The sequence below is a fragment of the Moschus berezovskii genome, chromosome 6, assembly GCF_049115385.1.
Source record: "Moschus berezovskii isolate FMDL1 chromosome 6, NW_MosBer_1.0, whole genome shotgun sequence".
NCBI lineage: Eukaryota > Metazoa > Chordata > Mammalia > Artiodactyla > Moschidae > Moschus > Moschus berezovskii.
In genome coordinates this window covers 48,233,636-48,258,856 of record NC_142465.1, presented here as the reverse complement: position 1 = coordinate 48,258,856, position 25,221 = coordinate 48,233,636, and the positions used below count along the sequence as shown (strand labels likewise).

The 25,221-nt window shown below is 41.1% G+C and overlaps 1 protein-coding gene across 1 annotated transcript in view; it reads left to right on the top strand.

Moving 5' to 3' along the window:
• Positions 1-25,221, top strand: part of MYRFL (myelin regulatory factor like) — a 123,829-nt gene that overhangs the window by 30,212 nt on the left and 68,396 nt on the right. The window contains exons 3-6 of the mRNA XM_055394799.2: positions 13,406-13,473; positions 13,575-13,827; positions 14,933-15,024; positions 21,086-21,236. Of these exons, the coding sequence (XP_055250774.2) occupies positions 13,406-13,473; positions 13,575-13,827; positions 14,933-15,024; positions 21,086-21,236 (564 nt within the window). The remainder of the gene's footprint in view (positions 1-13,405; positions 13,474-13,574; positions 13,828-14,932; positions 15,025-21,085; positions 21,237-25,221) is intronic.

The following is a 25,221-nucleotide window of genomic DNA, read 5'->3' as shown; positions in this document are numbered from 1 at the left end:
TCTGCTTTTATTTTCTAATATTTATATAGCAATGCCCGCTTTCTTTTAAAACAACTTATAAGCAATAAAATTCCATTTTTGTCTTGTGTATGGTTTTGTGAGTTTTGAGAAATTCATAGAGTTGTGTAACTATTGCCATCATTACCACACACAACCATTCCCTCACCTGATACATTTCCCCTACATTTCTACTTTGTGTTCATACCCATCTTGCTCCCCTAACCCCTGGTGACCACTGATCTTTCTTTTTCTGTCCCCGTAGTTTTGCTTTTTCCAGAATGTCATATAAGTGAGGCCCTATGGTATATAATGCGATGAGTCTGACTTCTTTCACTAAGCATAATGTCTTTTTTTTTTTTCATTCTTTTTGCTGTTGTTCATTCTTTTTTATTGCTGAGATAAACTCTGTGGTAACAGTTTGTTTGTCCAGTTACTCATTCAAGGACATTTTGATTATTTCCAGTTTTGACAGTTATGAATAGCTCTTATAAATATTCATGCATAGGTGTTTGTGTGATCAAGAGTTTTAATTTCTCTAGGGTAACATTTTGGATAAAGTCTGCTGGATCATGTTATAAGTGCAAGCTTAACTTTATAAAATTGCATTACCACTAGCAGTATATGAGCTAGTCAATTTCTTCTCTTCATCACCTGTTCTTGGAATTATTAGTTTTTAAAAAAATGTTATTATAGCCATTCTAATAGGTTTATCATGGTATCCCGGTTTGTTTTAATTTGCATTTTCCTATCAACAACTGATGTTGAGCCTTATTTCATGTGGTTGTTTGCCTTTCATATATTTTCTTTGTTGAAGTGTTTGTTCAAATAATTTGCCCATTTAAAAAACTAAATTTTTCTTATTTTGGAGTTTAGAGAATTCTTTAAATATTCTGGATGTTAGAACTGTGTTGGATATGTGATTATGAATACTTTCTCCATGCCTGTAACTTGTGTTTTCATTCTCTTCACAATGTCTTTCCCAGAGCAGAAGTTTTAAATTTTGATGCTGTCCAATAGACCAAATTTTTCTTTTGTGTTTTGTGTTTTATAGCTAAGAAATATAGATATTGCCTAACAAGTTGTCAAAGATTTTCTTCTGTTTTTTCTAAAAGTTTTAGTTTATATTTAGGTCTGTGATCCATTTTGAATTAATTTTCATATGAGTTTTGAGATACAAGTTGAGATTAATTTCTTTGTGTATAGATGTCCAGTTGCTTTATGAATTCCTTGCTGGATAATTTTTCTCTATTGAATTGTCTTTACGCTGTTGTAAAAAAATTAGTTGACCATGTTTTTGTGGATCTATATCTAGACTCTTTATTCTGATCCATTGATCTGTGTAGCTATTATTTTGCAAGTACCACATTATCTTGATTACTTTAATCATAAGTCTTAAAACCATATAGTGTAAGTTCTCCAAATTTGTCTTCTTTTTCAAAAGTGCTTTGATAATTCTAGTTCCTTTGAACTTACCGTTCCGTTGCTCAGTCGTGTCCGACTCTTTGCGACCCCGTGGACTGTAAACTACCAGGCTTTTCCGTCCATGGGATTCTCCAGGCAAGAATACTGGAGTGGGTTACCATTTCCTTCTCCAGGGGATCTTCCCGACCCAGGGATCGAACCTGGGTCTCCCGCATTGGAGGCAGACGCTTTAACCTCTGAGCCAATCAGCTTGTTTATATCTATACAATCTTACTGAGATGTAGACTAGAATTGTATTGTCTAGAGATCCATCTGGGGGGAAATCAACATCTTAATGGCTTCCCAGGTGGTACAGTGGTAAAGAACCCGCCTGCCAATGCAGGAGAGGCAGGTTCAATCCCTGGGTTAGAAATATCCCCTGGAGAGGGGAATGACAACACACTCCAGTATTCTTGTTTGGCAAATCCCATGGACAGAAGAACCCAGGTGGGCTATAGTCCATGGGGTCTCAAAAGAGTTGGACATGAGTTAGCAACTGAGCATGCATGTACAACATCTTAAGAACATTGAGTCTTCCAAGCCATGAACATAATTGTTGGTTAGTCACTAAGTTGAGTCTGACTCTTTTGAGACACCGTGGATTGTAGCCCACCTGGGTTCTTCTGTCCGTGGGATTTGCCAGACAGGAATACTGGAGTGAGTTGCCATTTCCTTCTCCAAGGGATCGTCCCAACCCAGGGACTGAACCTGCATCTCCTGCCTTGGTAGGCAAATTCTTTACTGCTGAGCCACCAAGGAAGCCCTATGAACATATTATACCTCTCCATTTATTTAGGCTTTTGTTGCTTTCTTTCATCAGTGTTTATAGTTTTAGCATACAAATCTTGTATGTTTTGTTTAGATCTACACCCAAATGTTTCATGTTTTTCCTTTGAGTTATTGTAAATAATAATGGTTCTAATTTTTTTTTTCAAATTTTAGGTTCCAATTATTCATTGCCATCATATAGAACTATTTTTGTTTTTTATATAGTGGGCTTGGGTCCTGCAATCTTAATGAAGCCATTAATTAGTTTAAGAATTCCTCCATTGTGTTTGTTTTCAGTTTCACTAATTTCTATTCTTATTATTTCCTTCTGCTTGTTTTGGGCTTAGTCTGCTCCTCGTTGTTTAGTTTCTCAAGTTGGAAGCTTAGTTCTTGATTTGAGACCATTCTTTGTTTTCTAATTTAATAATTCAATGCTTTAGCTGCCTTCCTCAATTTTTGATATGCTATTCTTTGATTTTCTTTCAACTCAAAATATTTCCTATTTTTTATTGAGTCATCCTCTTTAACTCATGGGTTGCTGGAATTGGTTTATTTAATTTCTAAATATTTTGGAATTTTCCTGTCACTGATTCATTGTTTAATTCCCTTATGGACAGAGAACACACTCTGTATAATTCTAATTATTTTAAATTCGTTAAGATTTGCTTTATGATCCAGGACATGATCCATCTTGTGAATGTTCCCTGTGCACTTGAAAAGAATGTGCATTCACTATTGTTGGGTCAAGTATTCAAGGTGATGAACATTGTTGTTCAAGTCTTCCATAGCCTTCCTGATTTTTCTCTACTTCTTTTATCTATTACTGTAAGAGGAATGCCAAAGTCCTCAAGAATGATTGTGGATTTAGAGTTCTCAGTTCTTTTTTCCCCCAGTGCTGTCTTCTGATCTCTATGGTTTCTGATGACAAATAAGCAGTTATTTGAATAATTGCTTCCTTGTATATATAATATGTAATTTTTCTCTACCTGCAAGATAACATTTTCAGCAACTTTATTATAATGTATCTGGATATGGGAAGGTTTTCTTTGAGATTGTACTGTTTTGATCTGCTTTTTAAACTGTAATTTCTGTTTTTCACTACATCTAGGAAATTTTTAGTCATTATTTCTTCACATTTATGTTTCTGTATCAATGTCTTTCTTTCCTCTGTCTAGAACTCCAATGATGCAAATGTTAGACTTTTGATTTTGTACACAGGTCCCTGAGGCTCAGTTCATTTTTTTCCTCTCTGTTGTTTATTGGATAATTTCTATTAATCTGTCTTTAAGTTCACTGACCCTCCTCTGTCATTCCCTTCTGTTGTTGAGCCCACATTGACGTTCCTATAAATGCCCTTCCATCTCTCCCCCGTGAAGGACAGAGAGTGGAACAAGACATGAATCTCAATAGTAACAGGGAAAGCTATTTGCAGGTATTTTGGTACCTGGCGCTTGTTGCTCTTTGCCAACAAAAAACATCCATGCCAAAATGACTGCGGGGAAGAATGGAAGCTCAACATTTTGCAGGCTAATTAAACACACACACACACACACACACACACAACTGATGGGTTGCCACATATCTGAGCCCACACTCTGTGCTGGCTGTTTGCTCCAGGTGGCTGCATGGGCTGACACCAGACACAAATTGCCCCTGTGCCTGCTTTCATATTCCTCTCAGTCCATCCAGATAGCTGCCATTATTCCTGTGAGAAGGATGGGCAAGTGGGTTCACCCTAACCATCTCTGCCTATAAACAGTCTTTCAGAAGTTATCTAGTTTCTTTCCCCCACGTGATTTCTTCTTAAGATAAGGTAAAGCTTATCCCATCGGAATCTGTTTAATCATTTGGATCACTTTTATAACTAACAGAAAGAACTTTAGCTGTTCGTGGGGAAAAGTGAATAAGTCTTAAGTCTTATTCTAAGAGCTGTGTTTCTTGTGTTCAGACATCTGTCATTTGATCTTAGTCTCCCTGATAATAATGGTCCTTCAAGCAAGACCAGATATCTCGCTATGGATGATTGCTATTGAGATTCAGACATAGTTTGCTCAATCAGATTTACTTTCTACCTTTGAGAGTTTGTAAGTGAAGTAGAGGAGGGAGTTAATATTGTTGAATATACATCAATTATTAGGTGTTATTCTTTGTAATTTATTCACTTATTTAATTACGTATTTGATTTTACACATTTCATTCTCATATTAACTCTTCAAAATAGGCACAGTATTGTCCATATTTTACACATGAAAGAGGCTGAGGTGCAAAGTAAGTCTTCATCGGTTAATCAGAGACAAAGCTGGAATTAAAATGTGCCTGGCTCTAGAACACCTGCCTTTTCTTCTACATGCATCTTTTGAGAGATTTTTTAGACTCCATGACTCTCAGGGAAATACATGAAGTGTGTCTAAAATTGTGTGCTAAAAGCTGTGACTCAGATGGATCCTGAACCATTGTTTGCAAAGATTGTCAGGGTTCTCTCACACTAAAGAGAAGTCCTAAGATCAGATAACCTGCCTTTGCTCAGGTACATGCAGTTAAGTGGAGCTGCAATAAAAATCCAAGAGAGAACAAGTGGAAAAAGCCCCAGTCTGTACTCACGGAGTCGGAGTCGCTGAGCTGGTCCAATGATCATTATACATCTGCATAATGTATTCAAATACCCCAAGTGTTGAGTGTTTCTAAATTCCAGGCTCTCTTTTTGCTGGTTAGTTGTATTCCTCACAGAAGCCCTGGGATGTAGGTTTTCTTTCCAGGGTTCACAGCTAATAAGTAGCAGAGCTGGGATTCAAGCATGAATTTACTACAAACACTGTGTTACTTCCCTTCTACTGTATGAAAGTGTTAGCTACTCAGCCCTGTCCGACTCTTTGCAACCCCCTGGACTGTAGCCTGCCAGGGTTCTCTGTCCATGGAATTCTCCAAGCAAGAATACTGGAGTGGGTAGCCATTCTCTTTTCCAGGGGATATTTCCCAACCCAGGAATCGAACCCAGGTCTCCTGCGTTATAGGCAGATGCTTTACCGTCTGAGCCACCACATTGCCCTTGAATTGTGACTTTAAAAATTATCAATGACAACTTTTGAGCAACTTAAGAGACTATTAGGCTACACAATTTCTGAAAGCAAATTTGAATCCCATAGGTATATTTTCAAATCTCAAATATATTAAAAAATGAAATTTTTGGCTATGTGAAATAGCTATCCCTAAAAGCTCTATGGAAAAGTAGTCCCATAAGATGCTGTGGGAAAAAAACTAAAATTCCATGATCAATAATAAATAAGCTTGTGACTCACTGGCTTAACAAAATTAGATAAATTTCTTTACTGCAGGACTTCTCAGAGCCTTTGTTGTGCTAGTATGCAGCTGTGAAAGGGAAATGGTATGCGGTGTTCTCAAACTTACATGGCCGGGAGTCCCTTTTGGGAGGCATGGGCCCATGTATAAGCATTGGGATGTGCTGCTCAGGACAATCTCATCTTTCTGTGTGACTCTAATTGGTATGTTGAGCTGGGATTGTTAGGATAAGACGTTCTAACAATTGCCTTTTCCTCTGTGTTTCCTTGTGTGGAGAATCCAGGGCAGCTGTCTGCCCAGGAGGAGCACGAGCAGGTTGAAGTCCTCTGATTCACTAGGTTAGCCTGCCAGTTACCCACTAAAAACAAAGGTGAGCTGTGGTGGTTGAACACCCTGGGAAATGTCCAGGTACGGAGTACTGCTTATAGAGCAGGAGGCTAGAGACTTAAAGGGCAGCATAAATTCCTGGAGGTTACAGTGAGATAGGACAAGTGTATGTGTGTGTATGTGTGTGGGGGTGTGTGTAGAGGAAGGAAGACGCTGGAAAAGTGACCAGTGGATCTTCAAGACAGGTTTTGTTTTCTTCAAAAATGCCCAAAGGTTTACCTGCTTCCTTCCTTTACACAAAGTGTGGGTGAGGTTGCCATAGCATCAGCATCGCCTGAGAGCTAAGAATGTCATACCTCCAGCCCTGACCCCAAATGCCGAGTCTAAATCTGCTTTTTAAACAGGATCCCTGTGGGATTCACGTACACATTACAGTTTGAGAAGCCTTACTTTAGGTCACTTGCATATATGTCCTTCCCCGTCCTTCCCCACCACATCCGAAGACCCAAACCAAGTAATACAGTCTGGTTTGCGTGTGTTCAAGGAGGTAGATAGCATACCAAGCTTTGGGCTGGCCTTCAGATGCTGCTGGTGGGTAAGAGGGAACTAACTGAGGGCACTGAGACGGCTCCCAATCACACATTTCCATGGGTGACTTCATAGGAGAGGAACTTGCAGACATATTAGGCCCATGAAGAATCAACTCCAGGTTTCACGTCATTTCATTCTAATGGTTGAGTTTAAGCGTCTGGGATTCTGGGTTTCACTTTGTTGTTGTTTACCCGCTAAGTCGCATCCGACTCTTGTGACCCCATAGCCTAAAGCCCACCAGGCTCCTCTGTTCATGGGATTCTCCAGGCAAGAATACTGGAGTGCGTTGCCATTTCCTTCTCCAGGGGATCTTCCCAACCCAGGGGATGAATCCATGTCTCCTGCATTGCAGGCAGATTCTTTACTGCTGAGCCACCAGGGAAGCCCAGGTTTCACTTTGGACTTGGCTTATTGCAGTTGGATGGCAAAACGAGTTAGGAGTCAATGACCAGCTGCATGTTTTCGTTCTGCCCCTGGTATAGTGGGGCTGATAAACTCTTCACTGTGATGTTGCGAAAGAGAGTGAGATAGCCTGTGTAATTCTGTGAGATGAGCTTGTTAAAGGCTGGGGTCATCGACCAGTTTAATTTCTGGGTTCAAACAGATGCACTAGGAGAAAAGCTAAATAGAATCCTGAGCTAAAGTATTACCAGTGACTTATCAATTCTCAAGACATTTGTGAAAAATGAAATAACCCATAGTAAAGAATTTAAGATATTTAAATATCTGAATTGAAAAACACCATATTCTTTTTAAAAAACATAATTTTATTTATTTTTGGCTGTGCTGGGTCTTTGTTGCTGCGCTCTAGTTGCGTGCGTGGGCTTCTCTTGTGGCAGAGCACAGGCTCCAGGCACATAGGCTGCAGTTGTTACAGCTCCAGGGCTCTAGAACACAGAATCAGTGGTTGTGTGCATGGACTTAGTTGCTTTGCATTATGTGGGATGTTCCCAGATTAGGGATCAAACCCTTGTCTCTTTCATTGGCAGGCAGATTCGTTACCACTGAGCCACCAGAGAAGCCCAACACCTTGATCTCTTAGAGCATAAACTCTGATGCTAGATCTTTTGACTCCAGTTTGACTGGTTGCCAGATGAATAATCTCGGGTAAATTACTTAACCTCGTCAAGTCTCAGTTTCATTGTCTGGGGGTTAGGGGCAAAGATAGTCATGACAGACATTAGACGAGGCAACACCTGCAAAGGGTTAGCTCGGTGACTGGACCAGAGTAGGTCCTCTCTAAAGGTTGTCTGTTTCTCAAGCATCAGGAGAGAGTGGTGAGAGGGTCAGGGTCTTTGCAGTTTGCCAAGATAGGGCTGAAGAAGAGGGGTGGCAGCTTGCTCTTCTTCTTTTTTTAAATTGTAGGATAGTTGCTTTGCACTTTGCTTTTCTTGCTTCTACTGCCCTGTCATAAAATGATTTTGGGGGGCAATTTTATCTGGTGATGACATTTCTGCCAAGGCCCTTTCCCATCCCAGCTTCCAGGTGGTGGGTACCAAGCTTGATCGAGTATTTATTTATTAAGTACCTACTACATGCTTGCCAGTGGGCACCCTGCAGGAGACTCACACACACACACACACACACACACACTCACAGTGTTAAGACATGCTCTTAAGTGAATGTCTGTGTGGGACAACATGAATCATACACATGAAAATCTGGAGAGAATACTTGCAGTAACAGCTATCTTTGTGATTGCATGATGGGGTGCAACAGTAAACAAAACAATGAAGTTCCTGCCCAGTTACCAAGGGCAATGTGGTAAAGCAGTCTGCCCTGTAGGGCACCCAGGCATTTTTCTTTGATTTAGTGGTGCGTGGTTATAATGACAAATAGCAGATTGACTTTCTGTGGGTTTAAGTATTGTTTTTTTAAATTCTCAGAAAACAATGCATTTCCTTATTGCCTGCTCCTGGGGAGAACTCTTCCTATGCCTTCAGCATTCACTCTTAGTGCTCCATGGTCATTATGGACTCTAGTGGGAAGAGAAAGACAATGACATATCATATAAAGTCATTCAGTAAGATGAAGAAAAGTAAGTGTAGGGTAGGAGAGTAGAATGCAAGGGGTGGGGGAAGACTACCAGGTTAGACTGGTGGTCAGGAAAACTCTCTTGATATATGAATTTATATATATACACATATTTATGGGCATATGTCAGGTAAAAATCAGCAATTCATATTTATTAAGTAATAACTCTGTACAGGGCACTCTGCTGAGGTGATGTCACTGTGCAATAGAGCTTTAGAGAAGGTGCAATTGGTATGTGAAGGTATTGGGCAGAGTCACTGGAGGAAACTGAGGATTGGATTGTAGAATTGTGAATAGTCCCAGCTGGGTGTTCATGGGAAGCCCATATCTTTTTTTTTTAGCTTCACCTCAGGGCATGAGGAATCTTATTTCCCTTACCAGGGATCAAACCCATGCCCACTGATGTGGAAGCACAAGTCTTAACCACTGGACCACCAGGAAGTCCCAGGAAGCCCACATCTTAGCACTCTAAGTCCTGCCTAGTGTCTAGTAGAGTCATGAGCACGTACTAGGCACTCAGTAAATGCTTAATCCAGCCTGGCTGCAATCTGGAAGGAATCCTGGCTGCTTTGGAGGCAGCATGCAGGTGTCCTGGATGTACTAACTTCAACAAGCTCGAGAGAACATCTATTTGGCACTCCTTTTAGTTTGCATGGCTTTCAACCCCCAGAAGACCACACTTTGCCACTTATCCTATTATTATTGAATGAGTTTCTTTATTTTTTAAGTCTATTTTAGCTGTTATTCATGAAATCACTTCTGCCTTCCCATACACATATTCTTTCTCCATTAACTTTCAACTTATCTGAGTCTTTAAAGTGTTTCTTGCAGGCAACATATAGTTGGGCCTTGCTTTTTAAAAATCCATTCTTTCAATATCTTCCCTTTAATGGGAGTATATAATCCATTAACCTTTAATGCAATTATTGATATTGCATTTAATTCTGCCACTTTATTATTTGTCTTTTAAAAAATCTCTTCTACTTCTTATTCCTCTGTAAGACACATTGATGGCTCATGATTCAGCCACACATTTGGCCAGGGTTTTTACACAGAATTTAGGGTTTCCCCTCTTTGTATCCCTCTTTCCCAAGATTTCCCTTTCACTTTCAGCAGCTATGTTTGCCCCAAACTCTGTTCTCTGACTCTTCAGTCCTGAAAGACTGTGAGTTTCTATTGGAGTTTTGGTGGCTCAGACAGTAAAGAATCTGCCTGCATTGTGGCAGACTGGGGTTTGATCCCTGGGCAGGTAGATCCCCTGGAGAAGGAAATGGCAACCCACTCCAGGATTCTTCCCAGGAAAATCCCATGGACAGAGAAACCTGGTAACTAATACACATTGGAGGTTTAGCTGTTCAATTGGCTCTAAGGCTAAAAGCTGTAAATAGACAACTCACCCTATGCCATTACTTTCTTCTAAGTTTCAAAACTCCTCCAAAATCTTCTTCCTTTTTTCTACTTTTCAGTATTTTCAGGTATATGCATGAGTGTGTGCTTAGTTGCTCAGTTGTGTCTGACTCTTTGTGACCTCTGGACTGTAGCCCACCAGGCTCCAGAGTCAAAGCTATGGTTTTCCTAGTAGTCATGTACAGATGTGAGAGTTGGACCATAAAATAGATGATAAAGAAGACTGAGTGCTGAAGAATTGATGCTTTCGAATTGTTATGCTGGAGAGGACTCTTGAGAGTATTTTGGACTGCAAGTAGATCAAACCAGTCAATCCTAAAGGAAATCAACCCTGAATACTCATTGGAAGGAATGATGCTGAAGTTGAAGCTCCAATACTTTGGCCACCTGATGCGAAGAGATGACTCCTTGGAAAAGACCGTGATGCTGGGAAAGATTAAGGGCAGGAAGAGAAGGGGACAACAGAGGATGAAATGGTTGGATGGCATCATCTACTTAATGGACATGAGTCTGAGCAAGCTCCAGGAGATGGTGAAGAACAGGAAAGCCTGGCGTGTTGCAGTCCATGGGGTCACAAAGAGTCGGACACAACTAAGCAACTGAAAAACAACAACTATATATATATATATACTATATATATATATATATAATTTTCCAGAATTGATATTTTTATCTTTGGGAGGGTCAAGTCTGGTTGGAGCTTACCAGTCTTATCAGATGTAGAACTCTTTGTGATTCTTTTGCATTCCTTTTGAATCTAGTTGTCTGTTCTGTCTTTAATGGTTAAGGCTCTCTGAAAAATGTCTGGTCTTTTATTGCTTTTTCCTGGTTAAGAAGTAATTTGGCAAACCACTATACTTAAAGAATGAGTTTCACTATAGGGTGATCAGGCAGGGACTGGCCATTTTATTTCTTTTCAATTTCAAATCTCATTACCCCTCTCCTGTCCTGAGGACATTGAATTTTTTTAGGGAACAACCTTCTAATTTCTTACTGTGGGAAATCAGTTTGGTTGCTTGCAAAGCCAAGTTGAAGAAGGGTCTCACCTTTCAGCACTTCAGTTCAGTTCAGTTCAATCGCTCAGTCATGTCCGACTCTCTGCGACCCCATGAATCACAGCACGCCAGGCCTCCCCGTCTATCACCAACTCCCGGAGTACACTCAAACTCATGTCCATCGAGTCGGTGATGCCATCCAGCCATCTCATTCTCTGTCGTCCCCTTCTCCCCCCGCCCCCAATCCTTCCCAGCATCGGAGTCTTTTCCAGTGAGTCAACTCGTCGCATGAGGTGGCCAAAGTATTGCAGTTTCAGCTTTAGCATCAGTCCTTCCAATGAACACCCAGGATTGATCTCCTTTAGAATGGACTGGTTGGATCTCCTTGCAGTCCAAGGGACTCTCAAGAGTCTTCTCCAACACCACAGTTCAAAAGCATCAATTCTTTGGAGATCAGCTTTCTTCACAGTCCAACTCTCACATCCATACATGACCACGGGAAAAACCATAGCCTTGACTAGACGGACCTTTGTTGGCAAAGTAATGTCTCTGCTTTTTAATATGCTGTCTAGGTTGGTCATAACTTTCCTTCCAAGGAGTAAGCGTCTTTTAATTTCATGACTGCAATCAGTATCTGCAGTGATTTTTCAGCACTTAGGACTCATTTTAATGAATCCTTCCATTTTTGGCCACAAAGCTCTACAATCTCCCAGGATCTGTTTCTCTAGAGAATAAACATCTTTTCAATTTCTGTTGGGAAGATGGAGGTAGTTGCCAGACTATACAGGTTGGGGAAGCTGATCTAAGGGTCCAGCTATTCCTTATTTAAACTTTCAATCAATTATTCTACTTTCATTTTTAATGTTTTTATATATTTATTTGACTGCATAGCGTCTGAGTTGTGGCACACAGTATGACATGAGGGCTCTTGAATTGTGGCACATAGGCTTAAGTTGCCCTGTGACATGTGGGATCTTAGCTCCCCCACCAGGGGTGGGGAACCTTCAAATTCGTAACCACTGGACCACCAGGGAAGTCCCAATTTTTTCACCTTATCCCTGGATTCAGAGGCGGCTGGTGACATCAATGTTTTGGGCTTTTCTGGAGTTATATTCAACTTGGAAAAAGTCTTGTTGGCTCCTACATCCCCTCTGCCATCCCCAGGCAGTCTTGTTTTTGCTTTTCCCTTCTGCTAATTCAGTTACCATCTATCCTACTTCTGTCTGCCTCACTGTTACTGAAATATGGTCTGCTGTGGTTGCTACTCATGGACTCTATGTCCTTTTGTGTTTGTGCTTCTTTATTCCTTTTAACTTTCATTTGGGTGGAGCTTTGGGAGGAAGGATAATGTATGTTCTCTTTTTCCTTATTAATAAAAATGAATATAAAGGACTGACTTGAGGAGAAAATACAGCTTTTCTATATTATCGTTATAAAGACAGACTTCTCTCTTTATTCCCTTGGAGAAGGGAACAGCTACCCACTCCAGTATTCTGGTCTGGAGAATTCCATGGATCGTATAGTCCATGGGGTAGCACATTGTCGGACACGACTGAGCAACTTTCACTTACCTCTTTATTGCACGAGGTTGAAATCTTAACCAAAAAAAAAAAAAGACAAACAGGATAGGTTACTCTTCAACAGGAGAGTCAGGTAGAAGATGGTGGTGCTTATACATCACTTAGAATCAGAGCCATAAGAAACTTTTTGAACATAAAAGATAGGTTTGTGGTTTTTTTACTTTTTTATAGACATTATCTTGTAATAACTTTTTATAAAAAAAATTGGAGCATAATTGCTTTACAATGTTGTGTTGGTTTCTGCCACAATATGTATATGCATAAGTATACACATGTGGAGTTTTTTTAACAGAAATTTTCACACATTTTTTAGTGGTGGTACTCATTTTTTAAAACAAACTTTTACTTGCACCTCAATATATAAAACAGAAAAAAGTTGTAATTTTTTTCCCTCCAGGTATTTACCATTTTTCGTTTATAAAACACCTGAACTGCTTCCAAGACCTTTAGGATTCCCCAGAGCACAGATGGAAAGCCAGGGCTTTAGTAGTGATATTTTATACTGCTTTGGCCCAACCATCTCTCTGGTGTAAGTGCTTTGAGAATGGCAAGAAGCAACGCTAATGTTAATTAAACTTTACTGAGTACTCATTGTGTTGGGGTGTATGTTATGGGCTTTATACACAGTATCTCATTTAATTTTCACTATGATGCTCTGAATAGCCATCATGGTTATTCCCACTTTGTAGGTGAGGAAATGGAGGCCTGGAGAGTGTAAGTACTTGTTCATGGATACACAGCTAGGAAGTGGAAGAGCTTGGATTCAAACCCAGGTCTGTTCGACTTGGAGCCCACTCAATGTGACGCTGGGCATGGTCTGGTGGGCTTTGGCAGGAGCACCTCGAACCCTCCCTGCGGGCTGCGGCACACACTACCAGTTTGTGACAAAAGTGTAATGATGAAATAGGTTACAACAAAAGAGCAATGCCTGTCTCTCATCCTCAGGCAAGGCCAGCTCCCAGACACCCCACCCTATTCTGCTTCAGATTCCTGCTCTCCTCCACAGGTCAAAGGTGAGTGTGACACGCCTCCCTCCCACACGTCTTGCACTTCTCTTTTCTTGGGCCCTGTGTGGTGAGAAGGAGAGGCCTCCCTCACTTGCGTGTTCCCCCAGGTGCGTGCTGTCCGACTCTGACACCAACAGCCCCGGGGACACCGGCTGCCCTCCTCCATTCGGCAAACGTACCTGGGATTCTGCCTGCACACCAGTCGCACAGCTTGTCTGAAGTGAGCAACTCTGGCCATCCCCACAGCGCCTTTCACAACTGCTACCCAGATGCCAGTCACCTCCTGAGCCCCCTGGACCAGTCTGCGTCTGGGGGACCTGGTTGTTCTTACCATCAGCAGCCTCTGTGCCACAGTCCTGGGTAAAGGGATACATACTTAGTTTACTTGTTTGTTTTCTTCTTTTTATTATTTTTAAATTAATTTTTGAAAATTTATTTTTTAATTGAAGGATAATTGCTTTACAGAATTGTGTTGATTTCTTACATTACCATATGTAAAGTAGATAGAATTTGCTGTATGACTCAGGGAATTCAAACTGGGACTCTGTAACAACCTAGAGGGGTGGGATGGGGAAGAAGGTAGAGGGAAGTTCAAGAGGGAGGGGACGTATGGCTGATTCATGTTGAGGTTTGTAGATACTTAGTTTTGAAAGTCCAGCCAGCCCCTCTCCCCAGTGCTGGTAGAATGAACTGTATAGTCCTTTCCAGAAGATGGCAGTGTTGAGACACATATCAGATACCGGTACCCTTGGCTTTAGACGAGTTTTTAAATAACAACCCACCGAACCCAAGGTTCGGATGCGATGTGATGGAAAGCCAAAATGTCAGAAGTGTAGAGGGATATTCTGGGTGAGTGAGAAAGCACTCTTTACATTTGATGTCAGAAGTGTAGAGGGATATTCTGGGTGAATGAGAAAGCACTCTACGTTTGCAGCCTCACCAGTAATCTGTGAATGAGCTCTCTGAAACTCACGTGTCAATTGTCTTTCAATCAGTACTCACGTATCAATCAATATTCTTTCTTGTTGTTCCCTTCATTCCTCCTTCCCTCTCTTTCATTCCTTCCTCTGGATCTAGAGGGTGATCAAAAGAGGCCATCAAATATTGTGACAAAATTGCACGTGAAAAACAATTTCAGGTGTAAAATGTACGCTTAAATTTTAAGTATCTTCTGTCTTGGTTTCTGCCTTTGGAAAAGTTGTTTGTTTATTTTTTCAAATACAGGAATCGCAGATCTATTGGATAATGGAAAACTAAGTTCAGACTAGTAGAGCTCATGGAATAGGAGCTTGCTCCATCCACTCCATGTATCAACCCGGTATTACAGACTAGTAGGAGACAAGAAATTTTAACTAGAATTAGTCTTAGGAAGGTCAAGAGCAGAGTCCTGGGAAATTTAATTTTATTTAATGTGACATGGAGAGCAAAGAAAAATCCTAATCTTATTTTGGATTCTTGATTTTAGAGTCTCATTGCCACCAACCAAGAAGAGAAAGTGCACACAGGTGCTGGAGGACTCCGGGGACTGTCACGTGTGGACCCACCACTCCAGACCCTGTGAGCCGACCCGGGGCCCCTTGCTGCCATTAAATAAGGGATTTTTACCAGCCTTGGAGTAGCCCTAAAAATCCTTTTCTCTCATAGAAGGGCGATGATATGCTCTGGGAATTTATTTCTTCCTTCTATTTCATAATCTTATTTATTTATTTATATTTTGGCTGTGCTGGGTCTTCGTTGCTGTGTGGGCTTTTCTCTAGTTGTGGTGAGCAGGGGCTTCTCCTGTTACAGAGCACAGACTCCAGAGTGCTTGGGCTTCAGCAGTTATGGCTTCTGGGCTCTAGAGCACGGGTTTAGTAGTTGTGGCACACGGGCTTAATTGCTCCACAGCATGTGGGATCTTCCTGGACCAAGGATGGAACCTGTGTCTCCCAAATTGACAGGCAGATTCTTTAATACTGAGCCACCAGGAAAATCCTAATTTTTCCTTCTTGATGTAATGTTTCATGCAGTCTTAGGTGGGGTCATACAGGTGCTCCTGGGAGAAGATGCCACTGTCTCTCTCTGGCAGAGAGGAAATGCTGGTCCTTGCAGTGTTAGGGGCAGTTATGTCTTGGAGGACCCAGGCTCCAGGCCCGGGGAGGCCGTGCAGTGTGGCTGTGGAGCCTGCTGGAGTGCTCAGAGCTTCGTTCAGTACTATCCTTCTCAACACAGACGTGCACACACATAACACAGGGATCTGAGCAATATGCAGATGCTCAGGGTCAGAGCGTGTGAGGTGTGGGCTGAAATTCTGCATTCCTAACAAGCTCCTGGGCGATGCTGCTGCTGCTGGCTCATGGAAAGGAAATTACTGGGAGAAGTAGGACTTGAGAGGATTTCTCCAGGGGAGCAAGAAGGTAGAGAGTTGAGCTTCCTTAGCACTTGCTTCCAATTAGCAGATTCCCAGTAGATCTTTGACATTTTGTAAAATCCCCTGGAGAAGGGCATGGCAACCCACTCCAGTATTCTTGCTTGGGAAATCCCATGGACAGAGGAGCCTGGAGGGCTACAGTCCATGGGGGTCGCAAAAGAGTTGGACATGACTGAGCGACTAAAACAACAACAAAAACCATTTTAGAAATCTTTTAGCCAAGTTATATGATGCCCAAGTGGTCACCTCATTCTTTGTCTTATATATCGCATGACACATCGTGTTTGGAGCTTAGGGACCTGACCAAATTGAGAACAAGCTGAAGTTTTTGCGTCTGAAGCCTTGAACTTCTGAATTTCTGGAGTAAGTGCTATGACACTTATTAGGGGAAAGGATAATATTCCATGCCAATCTTACTACCCACTGTAAATAACATAGGCAGTGTGAACAGTGACCCCCGTCAGGATACCAAGTCACGTCTCTTTTATTCCTAATTATCGGCTTGGCCCACAAGTCCAAGATTTTCCTCTTAAGGCTCCCCTGCAACTACTGTCCCCACACTCCAGAGGTTGATGCTGCCCGGACAGGAGGTGCCCATGGCCTTCTCGCCTGCTCAGGTGAGAAAACTGCTGCCTTTGCCTTTCACAGCCACATGTTGAGAGTTGGTCTTCTGTGTCCCGTGGAGCCTGCTGTTTTGTTCAGGGACATCTGGCCTCAGCTCCATCATGGGCTGTGGGAGTCCTTCACTGGATGATGACTTGACTTGGCCAAGTCCCACACATCATCACTCCCTGGACGTGCTGTGGTAGTTCAGCCCCGGGCATCCAGCCATCATATAAACCAAACCTCTACTGCCTTCATGTCTTTTGCATGGTCCCATCGTGGCCAGCATCTGCCTTGATTTTTCTTATTCAACCTTAGAAACACAGAACACTAATTAAAGCCTTGTTTCTGAATAATATAGAGCTCTCCATCCACCTTCCTATGCATGGTTACTCTAATTTCTTCAAGGATCCTTGCATACTGCCTGATGCTTATTTATGCTTCTTAAACACAAAAAGCTGAGTAAATTTCTAGCCAGATGAGGGGACCATCTGTTCACTCTCCCACAGATGCACCGGCTCACTAAGAGTACTTTGGGTAAGTCACCCAAACCTTCCAAGAGCTTTCTCATAAGCTAGATTGCTACTCAAATTCTCCTGGCTATTTCAGAAGTAAGCTCCATCCTGTGATGATGGTCTGCAGCCTGTCCCTAGGGAGGGCATTGATGTGTCACTCTCTAGAGAATAGTCATAGAGAAGTAACTGAAATGTCCCAGCACATCAGAAATCTTGCATTCCTTATTTAAATCCTATTCAAAGGTCCCTGAAAAGCCTTCTAAAGATAATTGTCTCCAGATAGCAATTCCAGAATGAAAATGAGCAGGTTCCCAAGGGAATTAAAAAAAAAACAAAAACCCTCTTAATCCAAATGCTATGCTTTCGGCAGAAGTTTTCCACTGGGGAACTCATATTTGTTGTTGCAGAGACCAAGAGTTTTACAAAGGTCCTGGAGAAATGGCATATGGGGAAATGGAAGGAGGAGCTAGTCTTACAGGCAGGATTTTTGATGGGGGAAGATGTCCTAAATCAATCAGTAAGGTTTTTCTGATAAATTTCTTCTCAGCAGTTCATGTTGGTCAAGGGTTCCAAGATGCCCATTTATTGAGTTCACAATGGAGGCAGATGTATAAACTTGCTTAGTGAGAGAGTAGGTGTTGGGCAGGCTTCTGCCAGCTGGTTCCTGGCCCCACATGGTCTGGACCCCGAATATGAGAGGATTCTTGGTCCTGTCTGATGAAAATTCTAAATATAAGAGAGCTCAGGGCCCTATATGGCTTAAACTTCAAATGCATGAGTGTTTTTTAACCCCAGAGTCATGGTCATTAGTCCACAGAGAAAGAATTTCCAGTGTAGAATCAGGAAAAGTACCTGTCTCGTGTCTCCAGGAATCATGGACTTTTCAAGCCCGACTTTCTTGATTATCAAATGAGAATCATAATTTCTATTTCACCAAGAGTTTTAAAAATGTAATATAGGGACTTCCCTGGTGGTCCAGTGATTGAGACTGCACTTCTACTCTAGGGGGCACAGGTTTGACTGGGAAACTAAGATCCCACATGCAGCCCAGCAAAAAAAAAAAAAAAAAAGTAAAGGAAACGAAAATATTTTGAAAGACGTTCAGATGCAAGCTGTGAGTTTTCTCCCAAAAGTTGAGACTTTGCTGCCTTCACACTTCTGCTTCTCTTCTTCTGTTACATTTCTCAAGACTTCCTCAGTACAGCATGAAGAGAAATTTTGAATCCATCTGTTCCAGGTAACAGTTGTGACACTGAACAAGTGTTTCAGGTCTTTGAACCCCAATTTCCACATTTGTTAAATGGGATTAAGAATCCTTACCTTGTAATCACTTTATAAATCTCTTTGGCTACATCTACTGAAACATATCCAATGGTCCAGTGATTCCCCTTCTAGGAATACACGGAACAGAAGTATATACATATGCTCACTAACGTTAATTATAATAACCACAAATGGAATACTATACAGCAAGAAAAACGAATGAACTTCTATCATTTGCAACAATGATGAATGATCTCATAAGCATTGTTGGTTAAAAGAAGCCAATACATGAGTATATATGATATTACGTAATTTCTATAAACTTCTCTATGGTATTGGATCAGAATAGTGATTATTCTTGAGCAAGAGAAAGTAGTAACCAGAAGAGAGCATGAATGTGTCTTCTAGAGTGCTGAAAGTATCCTATTTCTTGATCTAGAGGTAGTTACCCAGTATAACTCTTATTAAAAAGTATCAAATTGTTCACTAATGATCTGTGCACTCTTTTTCATGAATATTATACTTCAATAAGGACTTCCTGGGTGGCACTAGTAGAAAAGAACCCCCTGGCCCCTGCCTACCTTCCCTATCAGCTCCTAGAGGAGTAGAGCTTACCTTTGACTGCTTTGCCTGCCACCATACTGCCATACTTGAGTAGGAAAGGGTCTGAGTTAGGTGTTCACTCAGGCCCACAACATGATTTCACATCAGACAGAGTTACCATGGAGGCCAAGAAAGAAGTATTTGCTTAAGCGTCTTAGGAATAACTGAGTCACCTGAGAGAAACGAGTACATGTGATAATGACAGCACTGCTAATACTAACCAAAAGCACCATTGTCTAGACTCTCACTGGAGGCAGACTCTGTGGTAAACACTTACACACATGACTCACTGAATTCCTTCAACAGTTCTGGGAGGCATCGTATTGTTACTCACATCTTTCAGGTGAAGGAACTGAAGCCTAGCGATGTTAAACCATTTCCTAATTGGCCAGTAAATGTAGAGTTGTGATTCAAACCCAGTTCCATATGGTTCCAAACTCCAAGCTCTTGAACTTCCTTTGTCCTCTCTCCACTGCAGGAGGGAGAAAGGAAAGATGGAGGAACTAGTTTCTCCCTTTCTTTGAACTTGGGATGAATAGGAGAACCATGGAAGGTTTGTTTGTTTGTTTTGAAAAGTTTAAGACAGATAACTTTTGGAGGAGTGAGGACGTGAAGAACTCCGAGGATTGCTGATCTTATGTATTCTTAGCTGGAAAAAAGTTTTTCAGGATTTTGACAAAATCCTTTTCCGAAATGGTTGTATACAAAACTCAAAAAATAGTTGTTCTGCTTAGGTGACATGTAATAGTGATATCTCATGAAAAACACAGTTTCTGAGTCATTTGGGACACAAAGAAAATTGAAGTAGCTCTGCTATTTATCTAAGAAGTCGTCAATAAAAGTATAAAGAAAGAACAGTGAGCGGGCTAAGTGCATGTTGTATAGCAGGTGGTGTTATATCCTGACTTGTTGCTTATAGCCATCACCAGTTTTTATGTACACACACTATTTCCCTTTCACTCCTGGTATGAGGCATGAGTGATGGTAGGGAGCTCACAGAAAAGGGAAACAGTAAACATCTTAATAAGATTTACATAAAATTGTTCTGTGTTTGAATCATAAGTTTTGGAGGCATACTCAAATTACACAAACAACTTGCAAGGATTATGCAAAACTAGAAGCTTGCACATGCAAAATTGCTGTTATTGGACCATTTATGATATACAAAAGAAGCAGTTTCATATAGTTAATACTAACTTCTAACAAAGTATTCTCTGCTTATTTATCTTGGTTTTAATATTAGCTTCTAAAAGTGCTTTCACTTGTGTTATGATATTCTGCTTGTGTGTTGTTGCAAGACGGGCAGGACAACAGTTTTAATTTCTGTTTTGCAGTTGAAGGAAGTAAGACACTACGTGAATAAATAACTTAAAGCTAGACCACAGAATCTTGGTGTCACAAGGGACCTGTAACAAATTAGAATGTATTGGTTGTAAGAGCAAAACCAAAAAAGCATAGGAAAAAACCAATTTAAAAAAGAACCCTCAAACTGCCTGATGCAGCAACCAAACAAAAAGTCAAAACGAGGGGCTTTATTGGCTCCTGTAACCCAAGATTTGGTACTGGATGCCAGAACTCAAACTATGCCGTTGGGATTGGGTGTGTTCATTCTCAACTCTACCTTCTGCTATGCCGGTTCATTTCCAGACAGGCTTTTCTCTCTTGTCCCTAAATGGTGCCAGCAGTTTTGGGGGACGTGTCGTAGATTCAAACCTCATGGAAAAGAGTCAGCATCTTTGAACTCGTCTCCCCTAAAGCACAGAGACACATGTTTCTTGGATTGAATTAGGCCATTATGTACAATTACTGATGCAAATAGTGAACGCTGTAGTTCTATTGATTAAGCCTGGGTTCCCTACCATCTTCAGGCTGGGAATGGACTTCATTCAAACTGCATCTCTTTGGGCTGGGAATGGAATTCACTAGAACCAGACAGACTGGGAATGAAGAGATGCCATATCGGAAGTAAGAGTAGATAGATACTGAAGGCAACAATTCTAGCAAGTGCTCACCTTGGCACCTTAGAATCACTGACCCAAGCTGCTCAATTTACAGATGAGGAAACAAACCTAGCCACATGCCCTCTGCTTCCCAACACTTGTCATTCCCCACAGGGTCACTCTGCCTCATACGTGGACTATGCATTTGCTCCATGCAGCTGTCTTTTGTGAGTCTAGGAAAAACAGCCTCTGAGGGAAGACCTAACATACCAATGTCTTTGCAGTGACAGGTAGAAGTCACAGCATCGAAGGGCAAGACCTCGACAGTGAGAGACAGAACATGCTGCTTGCGGACCAGCCCTCTCCTGCTTTGAAGTGGCAGCCGTACCGAAGTGTTCCTTGGCATAGCTTATTAAACAGTCAATTTGAAAAACTGTAAGTGGCCTTAGGAACCCCTATGGTTGGCTGGGGAGCAAGGCAGGGCTAACCCTATGGTTGGCTGGGGAGCAAGGCAGGGCTAACTCTCAGGACTAAATCCAAGTATTTGGGCTTTGATGCTACCTGATCAAATGGAATTTGTCAGTGAGAAAGTGTGTCTTACTCCTTATGTTTTGCATTTTAACAATAAACAGTTGGGACATGAGTTTTGGTCTTCAAGAATCCAGATTTGTAATACTAACTCATAATTTACCCACTAAATGATGGAGGAAGAGGGAGTCTTTTTGAGATCAAATGCCCAGTTTAAACTAAAAGCTGGAAAATGGAGATTTCCCAAATCACTAATATTTAATCCTATAGTCAATTAAAAATTTCATAGAATTATTTTTGGGGGCATATTAAAATTTTAGCTCCCCCAGCATCAATGTTGCAATTCAATACTGTCAGTTTATTGTCAATATAGCCTGTAGTGATCATAGTTGAGGGTGGCTTTATATTAAAAGACTGAAATCAAACCATATAAAATATTCTTAAACTAGAAAATTTTCATCCTATTCTTATGACATTATAGTTTCAAGAAATAAATGTAGACTTATGCACTATTGCTCTTAAAGATCTTTTAAGCCTTCTCTTTATTTTTTAGGATATAATTTACTTACCCAGCTCTTCTAGAATTTTCACTGATTGTAAATGCCTTCTTGAAACACTGAAGTGTGTTAATGGGTAAAGAATATGATTTTCAATTAATATAATATGAAATGAGAAATGCTGGGCTACAAACTTGAGGGTCTTCAAGGTATTTTTCAAACTCTAAATAATTTTTTATATTTTTATTGGAGTATAGTTGCTTATAGTTTCAATCGTACAGCAAAGTAGACCAGATATTCTTATACATATATCCCCTCTTTGGATTTCCTTCCCATTTAGGTCACCACAGAGCATTGGCTAGAGTTCCCTGTGCTGTACAGTACGTTTTCATTAGTTATCTATTTCATACATCGTATCAGTAGTGTATATATGTTAATCCCAATAGTTTTTTAAGAGCAAAACCTATTAATGAGGTGAATGAAACTGGAGCCTATTATACAGAGTGAAGTAAGCCAGAAAGAAAAACACCAATACAGTATACTAACATATATATATGGAATTTAGAAAGATGGTAATGATAAACTTGTATGCTGCTGCTGCTGCTGCTGCTAAGTCACTTCAGTCGTGTCCGACACTGTGTGACCCCATAGACGGAAGCCCAGCAGGCTTCCCCATCCCTGGGATTCTCCAGGCAAGAACACTGGAGTGGGTTGCCATTTCCTTCTCCAAAGTGTGAAAGTGAAATCGCTCAGTCGTGTCCGACCCTTAGCGACCCCACGGACTGCAGCCTACCAGGCTCCTCCATCCATGGGATTTTCTAGGCAATAGTACTGGAGTGGCTTGCCATTGCCTTCTTCGAACCCTGTATACAAGACAGCAAAAGAGACACAGGTGTATAGAACAGTCTTTTGGACTCTGTGGGAGAGGGCGAGGGTGGGATGATTTGGGAGAATGGCATTGAAACATATATATTATCATATGTGAAACGAATCGCCAGTCCAGGTTCGATGCATGATACAGGATGCTCGGGGCTGGTGCACTGGGATGACCCAGAGGGATGGGATGGGGAGGGAGGTGGGAGGGGGGTTCAAGATGGGGAACACATGTACACCCGGGGCGGATTCCTATCAATGTATGGCAAAACCAATACAATAATGTAATTAGCCTCCAATTAAAATAAATGAATTAAAAAAATAAAATCACCCAGAAAAATAAATAAATAAAGCAGAAGGCAGACTTTCCAGGTTTAAAAAAAAAAAAAAAACTTATCACTTGGAATTTTATGTTGGATGAACTAGAAGGAAGAAATCTTTTCCTTAAAATCTGAGGAGTTAGACTTTGGGACTCAATGTGTTTCAGTTCAGTTCAGTTCAGTCGCTCAGTCATGTCTGACTCTTTGCGACCCCATGAATCACAGCACGCCAGGCCTCCCTTAACAGGAGACAAAAAGAAGCAAGTTTCTAGTTGTATCACTGAAATGTCGCAACTTGTATCTTTGCTGCTATGTGCAATAGAAAAAGAAAAGAAAGATCCAAAGGTCCTGGTTTTGAGTCAGACTTCATTTAATGGTTTTGGGGGAGTTGTTCCATATAATATCTTACCTATGAGTACCCAGGTATGAAACTGTCACACATAAGCACAGTATTTTAATCGAAACCTGTAATGCTTCCTAGTCTGTAATGTATCTGAGTTGATCAAGTTTTCAAGGTAACTATTATCTCTTTTCTTACTTGAGTAGGTTATTTTAAGTTTATCTGAGCAGTCAATCTATGTTTCAGTGATCTGGAAAAAAAAAGATACATGAATAGTATCAACTCAAAGATGTAGTTCAGTTCAGTTCAGTTCAGTCACTCAATCGTGTCCGACTCTGCGACCCCATGAATCACAGCACGCCAGGCCTCCCTGTCCATCACCAACTCCCGGAGTTCACTCAAACTCATGTCCATCGAGCGCAGGTTTATTTTGAATGCTTAGCCATAATTCACTTTTCTTAAGCAAAAAAGATAGGCAATATTCACCTGGATTAGAACTCGGGAGGTCTTGAATTCACTACTCACATCAATGAGACAGAAAATCACTTGCCTCTGCTTAGTTAGACTAGTAGATCTAACTTGCTATAAAAGTGTAATTTTTCTAAATAATCTGAAAGTTATAAAGTTGGAGGATTAAAATTTTATTACTTTTTTTGAATTATATTTACAACTTGTGTTAAAAGACCTTTAAAAAAGCCAGTTTAGTTGATTTTATAATTAACTTTTGATATCAAAAGCAGAATCGATACTCTTAGGTAAATAGAATAGTTTTTATAATCAGACATTTTTTTTAAGATTCTGAATACTCTTCAACTGTACAATTTTTATGGGTTGATATAGTGTCTGCTTTGGAGAAGGCAATGGCATCCCACTCCAGTACTCTTGCCTGGAAAATCCCATGGACGGAGGAGCCTGGTAGATTGCAGTCCATGGGGTCGCTAAGACGTGACTGAGCGAGTTCACTTTCACTTTTCACTTTCATGCATTGGAGAAGGAAATGGCAACCCACTCCAGTGTTCTTGCCTGGAGAATCCCAGGGACGGGGGAGCCTGGTGGGCTGCCGTCTGTGGGGTCGCACAGAGTCGGACACGACTGAAGCGACTTAGCAGCAGCAGTAGCATAGTGTCTGCTTATAGCTGTCTTTGAATTTCAGGCTAAGGTTCATATCTGAGCTGCAGATCTTACGTTTTTTCTTCAGAGTTTTTGACAGTGAAACATAGAAGATCACACACAAAAATATTTCCTTTGTTTTTTTTTTTTCCTTAATCAAAACTGTTCTTACTACCCTCTGTAGTAAAATCTATACAATTCAACCCATCTAGCCTTTTGACAAGCAAATTACAGAAACCTGAGTCAATATAAAGTCCCAGATGCCTTAAAATACCTGCTTTTTATCAAACCCTTCATTCAGTGGATTTTCCCATTGCTGCTGGAGGGCAATGTGATTGTGGCGCCTTTGATCAGTTTGTGCTCCTGTTCAGTCACTCAGGCCTATCTGACTCTCTGTGATGCCATGAGCCCCCCAGGCTCCTCTGTCCATGGAGTTTTCCGGGCAAGAATACTGGAGTGAGTTGCCACTTCGTCCTCCAGGGGATCCTCCCAACCCAGGGATAGAACACATGTCTCCTGCATTGGCAGGCAGATTCTTTACCACTGTGCCAACCTGAGAAGACTTTGAGGGTAATCAGTGACCTAGTGACGTGATCCACCGGTGAGGTGCTTAGCTTGCCAAGAACATGAATACTCTTTTCCCAAGAGACCCATTCATATTTATGTCACTGAAATTAGAAAAAAATTTAGAAAGTCTGTGTTGTTCATTAAATGGCAGCCATCCAAACTGAGATCCCAGGAAGCAAAGATCC